Source organism: Phaseolus vulgaris, chromosome 3 (genome assembly GCF_000499845.2).
Source record: "Phaseolus vulgaris cultivar G19833 chromosome 3, P. vulgaris v2.0, whole genome shotgun sequence".
NCBI lineage: Eukaryota > Viridiplantae > Streptophyta > Magnoliopsida > Fabales > Fabaceae > Phaseolus > Phaseolus vulgaris.
This window is the reverse complement of record NC_023757.2, coordinates 35,258,843-35,267,571: the sequence shown is the minus strand read 5'-3', so window position 1 is coordinate 35,267,571 and position 8,729 is coordinate 35,258,843. Positions and strand designations below refer to the sequence as shown.

The following is an 8,729-nucleotide window of genomic DNA, read 5'->3' as shown; positions in this document are numbered from 1 at the left end:
TTTAAAAAGTGTAAAATGTAAGTTTACAAATTTACCCTTGTTATTAAAATAATTTAAATAATGAATTATGATATATATTTTTGTAGGTTTGAAGTACAATCAATTTTTTTTAGGTTTCAAGTACACAACTCCAACCACTCAAGATCTAACCTGAAAAGTAAGAGAAAATATAAATATAAATTTTTAAAAATTAAAAAAACCAACAAAAAAGAAACACAGTAATAGAATCAATTCTCTATGCAATTCAAATGCAAGGAGAATTGATTCTCAATGATACCAAAGAAAACAAAATCGATTGTGGATGTTTTATAAAGGCATGAGAATTGATTCTCTCATGAGTACAAAGTCTCCAAAATCAATTTTCATGACTAAAAGTTAAACAAGAATCAATTCTTCTTTCCATACAAAATCGATTTTCCTGTATGACAAAATCGATTTTCCTTCTCTACACATTGCATACAAGATCGATTTTACCTTTTCCAAAATTCTCTGATTCCTTGCACATGATCCAATCTGAGAAAATTGTGATGCATGCACATATTAGGGTAAGGGTATCAGCGTAAAAATGTATGGTCCTATATATAATCCTTTCAAATCCGCACATTTGTGTGAAGATGACAATTTGCTAGTTACCCGCTTCTCCATCCGCACAGACACCTTCAAAACAGTGGAAACAAACAAGGTAGTCACCCACTCACAAATCCTCGCTCTAACCTTATCCGCATAAGCAATATATCTTTATGTTTATTGCTTTCTTAATTTCCATGGTCAGAAAGCTGCCCAAGAATCAGATTTTAAAACTTTTTTTTGCATTATTGCACTGTTTTCCAACGTTAAAAGGAAAACCTCGTGTTGTCGCCTTCCAAAGCAAAACCTCCTTTTTCTCATTTATTAATTAACATTTTACGATATTTTTTGTTCTTTTATAATGTGTAACGATGAAGATAAGATAAGATACAGACCGAAGAAAATAAACACATGAAACGCTATAAACGAGGTTTCAGATTTGCGCAGAAGGAGTCTCCTTGCAAATTGCAATGTTGCCTTTCATGTTTAACACAACAGAAACTGACAACAAAACTTCCTAGTTTCTACTGTAACAGGTAACTTTTCCTTCATTTTCGCAAGAAACTTGCACATCCATTCTTTTTATTTGTTTTTCATATTAAAAAATTAAAATCACTTATAATTTGTCATTTTCTTTTCCATTCGTCAAAGATAATGAAGTGAACCAACAGAACACTATAAAATGTTGGCCATTGAAGAGGGTTGTCATTTTTAGTTTAGAGAAAGTTATTCACACGGAAGAAGAGTTTGGATGGAGAGGTTACGAACTTGTATTATTTGAACGCAATACGTTTTATATCCAATTTATTTTCTACTAAAATGCAAAAGGGTTCATAAATAAAAATCCATTAAAAGCATTAGTTTAGTTTGTTAGAAGGTAGAAATGTTTTTATTAAATAAGGGTAACCAACTCAAAATGATTTATTTCACAGTACTAAGATACCATGCATGAGGATAAAACTAAAAGTGTGAGGAGGTAGTTGGGGAAGTTAGACATTTATTTACTAAAACTGAAAAAAATGAAATATACCAAATTAATAGATTAAAGGACACTCAGTGATGGAATTGATTGTTGTAAGGGACGATCGACCCACACGCAATTAAACAAAGTGATAACGAAAGTTGAGAGAAGGACGAAGACTAAGTCATGGCGATGTTGGAGGATAGTAATTGAGTCTATCTTTATGTTCTTATTTCAGTCCATAATTATAATTCATATAAATTAATGAGATATTTTTCATTGTAAGGCCATGAGAAAAACATTAAATATAATTTATTTAAATTATTTAAGAAACATTATTATTTTTATATATTTTATTATAATCATTTTTGTTTTCAACTTTTCTATTACAAGACTACACTAATATAGCATTTTTTTTATTTACGTTATTTATTTATTTTATATTTTTCTGTTATTTTCTTAATTTTATCTTAAATAATAAAACCCATTGGTGCCTAAATTATAAAATTGTTTAAACAAGAGTTTAGTTGTAGTTTTATGGTAATCATTCCCTACCAAATCTTGGTGTATATACTATCACCAAAGTTAATAAATTTACCTTTTATAGTTTTCAATATAAAATAAAATTTAATTAAGTTTTAAGTTTTTCATAAATAAATTAATACTAAGATTAAAATTAAGTTTTAAGTTTCTCATAAATTTAAATAGTATTTTTAATTATTTTTTATTAATTTTTTTGATTTATTAAGTATTTAAATTTTCTATAATTTTTTTTTATGTATTGAGTATATATATATATATATCAATTTGAATTTCTGTCATTTAATTTTTTTAATGGATGATCTGATTTTCTATTTTATCATGTTATTTTATTTGTATTTTGTAGTTAATGATATTTTTTTTTATAAATTTTAGACTATTTATGCATTTGTAATATAAAAATAGTTAGAATATTTTTTTTTATGTGAACAATTTCAATCATTCTTATATTACAAGTATTTTTTAGGGTTTAAAGTTTAGAGTGAGAAAAATTAATTTTGTGTTATAAAAAATATTTAATCTTATTTGTATTAAAACTATATTATAAATACTTTTTTAAATATATTTACTTATTCTTTTATATTAAATAAATTATATTAGCACAAAACATCACATTTATTAACAAACGAAAATAACGTCACCTATTTAACAAAAAATAAAAATAAAAATAGAAAATAATTTAACAAAAATAAATTAAATTAAATCTTAAAAGTATGATTCAGAAGTAAGTTAAAAAATCCTTAGATCTAGACTGTAGACAAAAAAAATGTTCACATCGAATCAAACACAACACGTTTTTATGTGACTCGAGATTGCAACGCTCTTGTTGTCGTTGGGTTGGTGAGATGGGGAATCCACATGGGACGCCACGTGGCATCTTAGTTGGTTCCATTGGAGAGTGACGTGTAAATGAATAGAGAGCGCGTTATAAAAATAAAAATATAAAAATATATGTTTTAGTACTCGGTAACGTTACCTTAACAACTCATATTTTCAATACAACTATATTAAAACTCTTATTATTTTAATATTTTTTATATTATTTAATTTCAAATTTATTATTTATTATATATATTTATTTATAAACTCATCACATTAAAAAATTCACATAAAAAATTATATATAACTTTAAAGTCCATACATGTCTAGTGTGGGTGTCGAATCCTCGTGATTCGACACTCGTATGACATTTGTAGGATATGTATAATGAAGTTTTCAATTCAAAAAGAAAAAATACATTAATTTTTTAAAAACTCAAATTTATTGTATAAATTTTTATTATGATTATAAAAATAAAAAATAAATCATTTTGAACCAGTTATAAAAAAATATTTTTCTACTTTAAAAAAAAATTACGTATTAATATATATATTCATAATTATATAATACATAAATTTATATCATCATATCCTTTATTTTAATTTTAAATATTATACGTATTTTTTTTTTCCGTGTTATGAATGTCCGTCTAAGCTGCTACTAAGTTGTCAAAGTATTTTCCTTTGTTTCTCTATCTCAAAATTACAGGGCAGCTGTGAGGGGAGGGAGAAGTGAAGTGTAGAGTGTGAAGTGTTTGTTTAGTTTGGGTTCATGTAAACCCAAAATCTCAAAATCCACCTTATTCAACATATACATGGATTCGGTGCTTCTCCGATCTCTGCCTCATGCTTCCTCTCTCACCACTGGTATTTGTTTATCCATCTCTGCTTCCCTTCTTCTTTCTCTTTAACATCTAACACCACCAACCATTGGTAATGGCAGCTGCAGATTTCTGCAGGACTAGACATTGTGCTGCCATCTCCCATGCAAGTAAGTTTGATAATCAGATACGCCTCATTCTTTTCTCCCAATTCTTCTTCTTCTTTTTCTTCTTATTATTGTAATTGTTATGGAAAACACCCGTGATTTCATAGTTTCTTAAAAAAAAAGAAATTAAATGAAATAGGAAGTCACTGTTGGACTTTGGGAATATTAGGTTTGGAAGTGTGAGTTATTTGTTGTCACTTCTATGTCATTGAGAAGTTAACTTTGGTGATAATAGTCTCAATCGGTTGAATCTCTTATGTCCATATATGTATTGAGAACCGTATTCGTCTTGGTACAGCAGTAAATAATTTTTCCTTTTTCAGAATTATAAACTCTCCCTGTACATGTTTTTGATTTTTCCTGAGAAATTATTTGTATTTTATGTTATGCATGGTCACTGCTACTAACATCCAACATTTGATGCTCTAGGTTCTTATGGGCCAAATGCTTCATGGAACAAAAGGAAAGTCCAAAATGAATATAATTGTTTGAGGCTTCGGAAGCCTAGTTTGGACCATCGTTACAAAGGCATCGGGGGAGGGTATACCTTTCAAAAATATAGCATAAAATTTGTTGTGAAAGCCACCTCAGAAAAATCTTTTGGGTCTGAATCTCAAGCTTTTGATCCAAAAAGCGTTTTGGACTCTGTTAAGAATTCCTTGGATGCTTTCTACAGGTTTTCCAGGCCACACACAGTTATTGGTACAGTTAAGTTCAGGCTTTTGTAAAATTACTCTTAGAACTATTCCTCGAATGCTTAATACAATGAATTTGCATTCTCGATAATTCTAATATTCTGAAGGTTTTAAAATGGCTGTATTTTTCTATGTTTGGACAGGCATTAAGCATAGTTTCTGTGTCTCTCCTTGCTGTTGAGAAAATATCAGACATATCTCCATTATTTTTTACTGGTGTGTTGGAGGTGAGATCCCAACCAAATATGCTGTGTCCCTTTAAATAGCCGATTGCTCCTCCCTTCTATCTTTTAACTTCTCTTATATGTTTCAGGCTGTGGTTGCTGCCTTGTTTATGAATATTTATATAGTTGGTTTGAATCAATTATCTGATGTTGAAATCGACAAGGTATGAAACTTATTAATAGAAATAAACAATTGACATGGCTCATGAATTATTTTTTTTCCAGTGTCTTCCAGGCTTCTCAATTTTTTCTGTAAAAGTAATGTATTTATTATATTGACAAAATTCCTGTCTGGTTTATCTAAAGTTGGATGGATATTCAGATACTTGCAGACTAAGTGCATACAAGAGTCTCTCTTCTCCCATGTACAATTTGAGCAGTTTATATAATATTGACCATTGAAATGTGGTTTATACATTATTTTGTTAAGCTTTGAATGTGGTTAAAAAATGCAACCTTTTCCATCTTCAAATATTTTAAGAGAACTACAATATGGATTGTGTTATTATTGATCCATGCTGTGTGTTATTCCAGATAAACAAGCCTTATCTTCCATTGGCATCTGGGGAATATTCCTTTGGAACTGGTGTTGCTATTGTTACATCCTTTTCAATTCTGGTACCATATAGATTCGTCCTTTTTTTCAATGATATTTGTCAAGATAAGATATGTTGACTGGGTGGAAGGAGGCTTATTGTTTTATTCTTTTCTACAGAGTTTCTGGCTTGGTTGGATAGTAGGTTCATGGCCATTATTTTGGGCTCTTTTCGTAAGTTTTGTGCTAGGGACAGCTTATTCAATCAATGTGAGTTATTTTGGATTGCGTTTAATCTCCCTTTCTCCCCACATATTATGAAAAGCATATTTAAGAGTTATGATATGTCTAAATTCTAATATCGTACCTGTTTTTGGTTCTGCACAGTACTTGCATTGTCAAATTACATGGCAATAAATGTCAAATAATATCCATTTCGTTTGTTTTATTTTCCTTTTGAAAAAATAATGCAAACTAATGGTAGGATTTTAGAGATGAAATTGGGTAGCACTGAGATTCGTATAGCAATTAATCAAATGGTAAATTAAGGGGTCAATAGCTGTTCTGTCTGATATTGATTTTTCTCATAAAAAATTAACTGCGTTTTTATTTGTAATTGAGTGCTGAGAACATATTTACGGATTTTGTCGGTTTGAAAAACTTCAGGTGCCTCTATTGAGATGGAAAAGATTTGCAGTCCTCGCAGCTATGTGCATCCTTGCTGTTCGGGCTGTAATAGTTCAACTTGCATTTTTCCTTCACATGCAGGTTATGTCCTATAGCTAACTGTTAATTTTAAAGACTTCTTGTTTTGAATTAACATGCATTAGCTTTTGTGTAATTAGCATCAATAAGTAATCTTTATCCCAATTTTTTATGTGTTGCTTTGTTGGATTCATGATAAACTACTTGGAACTGCCGTCAATATGAATTTATCCATCTTCACCATCTTGTTCTAGTGAGGCATATATTCTCTAATTACCTGTCATAAGTATTGAACTACGACAAAAGAAAAAAAATGAAAGGAATCAATGCATTTTCCCAACAATAGTGTTAGCAGCATGGTATCTGACTAGTATGTCAGAACTTTCCTTACAACAAATCAATATCCCTAGGAAGTTTGATGTTTTTGGTTGCTAATTCTTGTAATAATGTCCAGACTCACGTGTACAAGAGGTCACCTGTCTTTTCAAGACCACTGATTTTTGCTACTGCATTCATGAGCTTCTTCTCTGTAGTTATAGCACTGTTTAAGGTAAAGACCTTTAATTTCTTATGGAACGCGTTTGTTTTCACCTCAAATATTTTGTTCTGTGTCCTAAAGTAAAATGCTGGGTTTTTATACTTAGGATATACCTGACATTGAAGGGGATAAAGTATTTGGCATCCAATCTTTTTCAGTACGGTTAGGTCAGAAGCCGGTATGTTCTTCAAATATACCATCTCAGCAGAATTGGTTCATTCCTCTTATATCCCTTGTTTGATCCTAACTACTCTTTTTGCAGGTATTCTGGGCTTGTGTAACCCTCCTTGAAATAGCTTACGGAGTCGCCCTCCTGGTGGGAGCTTCATCTCCCTGTCTTTGGAGCAAAATTGGCACGGTATTTACTTATTAGCGATTACATGTATACACCTGCAGTTATGGGTGTGCTTGATCCTGCTTCCACTTAAGCATTTATATCTTTCGTCCCAGGGTGAGGGGGATGAGTTGTGATTTTGATTCGTTAGATATCAAGTTGGCATGAAGTTGATCATATACTTGCCTTCCTTATGCAGTATTTTTTTTGTATATTAGTGTCTAATATCAACATTTGGCAAACTTGCTTCCCATCTCGGACTGCAATTCTTTTACTGCATGTTGGATAATTAACATTGACCTTGTGACCCGGATGTCACAGGATCAAATCTTGAAGTAGCCTCTCCACTTGCAGAAGGGGTGAAGCTATTTCATCTACCCTCACCAGACCCCACTGGGTGGTCTTGTGCCTTTTGACAATTTTCTTCTGAATTACTAAACCGAGGGGCTCTTTCACGGTTGCAAATTCAGCATGTGCTGGAATAAGGAAATATATCTTTAGGATAGCTGTGTATGTTATTGTTGCACACTTCAAATTTTTAATCTTGTTATTAGTGTCAAAGGTAAAAATTTATCTTTAAAGGAGACAGGCACACTTTCAGAAGCAATCTTAGGTCTATTGTTGTTCAGAATGATACCAAGTGAATGTAAACTTTTTTACAATATCTGAATTTTTCTCTCTGCTAATGTGTTAGGGTCTGGGACACGCTGTTTTGTCTTCACTTCTCTGGTATCAAGCCAAATCTGTAGATTTGAAAAGCAAGGCTTCGATAACATCCTTCTATATGTTTATTTGGAAGGTAATTGCCAACCTTTCATCATTCTATGAGGTCGTTATTCAAAAGAAATAAGGAATAGCTATCTGATTACTTTTCCCGTTTTTAGAAATAATGATTGTTTGATTTCTATTATCTTCCAAATTCCAATTGAAATATATAACACCTGGGTACGTTACTACAGTGAAATTATTTCTGTCTAAATTGGTGAACATAATCAAGAAATTGGTCGAATTTTATCTTCTGGTGAAAATGCTCCTTTGTTCAAAGCACGTGACAATGGAGACATGAATTATTGCCAACTTATTTGTACATTTAATTTCAAATTGTTTTCTCAATCTTGTATTGATCTCGTTTTTCTTATTGCAGCTATTTTACGCAGAGTACTTACTCATTCCTTTTGTTAGATGAGGATGCAGAGGCATTGCTGTTGACTTTAGAACTAGTTTTCTTTAAATGGTACCTTTTACCCTGGCCAGCTTGCAGTCACTCCATTAGTTTTAAGTTTTTAATTGGCAATTTAAATGAATTTTCTGATGGAATTTTCAATTTTTTTACTATTAGAAAAGAAAAGAAAACTAAACCTTATGCATTTCACATTTCTTTTGTCTGTAAACATGATTCACTGGTATCCTAAAGTTTCAAAGAAATCTGGCAAAAATTGTTTCCCTCAATTTATTCTTTCTTTTTAAGGTTATGTCAATTTTATCAGAATTACCCACCTTTTGAATACAAGATGTTTCTAAGAGCTTTTTTCATTAAAATATACTCTCTTTTTTTCAATTATAGAAGTTCTGAAAAATATTCAAATCATTCTAACTTTATACTGTAAAAAAGGGTTCTTTGTTATTTGATATAAGATATACAACTTGATTATTCATAAATATTGACTTTATTTATGAGAATTATTATTTCATCAGTGATTTATTAAATTTTATGTAACACGTTTTAATCCTCGTGTGGAAAAAAAATCCTTCCATAAGAAAATCTTAAAAATAAAACTAAATAAGAGAAATTATTGTTGACTAGAATTCAGTCTGAGTAGTACA

At 30.6% G+C, this 8,729-nt stretch overlaps 1 protein-coding gene across 1 annotated transcript; it reads left to right on the top strand.

The window, feature by feature from the left end:
- Nucleotides 1–3,475: 3,475 nt before the first annotated feature.
- LOC137807319 (homogentisate phytyltransferase 1, chloroplastic) lies at nt 3,476–8,354 on the top strand. The gene is made up of 13 exons (XM_068607915.1): nt 3,476–3,753; nt 3,830–3,877; nt 4,304–4,581; nt 4,713–4,796; nt 4,883–4,957; nt 5,328–5,411; nt 5,509–5,598; nt 5,995–6,096; nt 6,488–6,583; nt 6,678–6,749; nt 6,834–6,929; nt 7,600–7,704; nt 8,050–8,354. The coding sequence occupies exons 1-13, from the start codon at nt 3,702–3,704 to the stop codon at nt 8,089–8,091; spliced, it is 1,224 nt and encodes a 407-aa protein (XP_068464016.1). The 5' UTR covers nt 3,476–3,701; the 3' UTR covers nt 8,092–8,354.
- The last annotated feature ends 375 nt before the right edge of the window (nt 8,355–8,729 follow it).

Coding starts and splice junctions, on each gene's coding strand:
- LOC137807319 (XM_068607915.1), top strand. CDS start 3,702: ATGGATTCGGTGCTTCTCCGATCTCTGCCTCATGCTTCCTCTCTCACC. Junction 6,584..6,677: donor TAGTTATAGCACTGTTTAAG/GTAAAGACCTTT, acceptor TTTTATACTTAG/GATATACCTGACATTGAAGG. Junction 6,930..7,599: donor TTTGGAGCAAAATTGGCACG/GTATTTACTTAT, acceptor CTAATGTGTTAG/GGTCTGGGACACGCTGTTTT.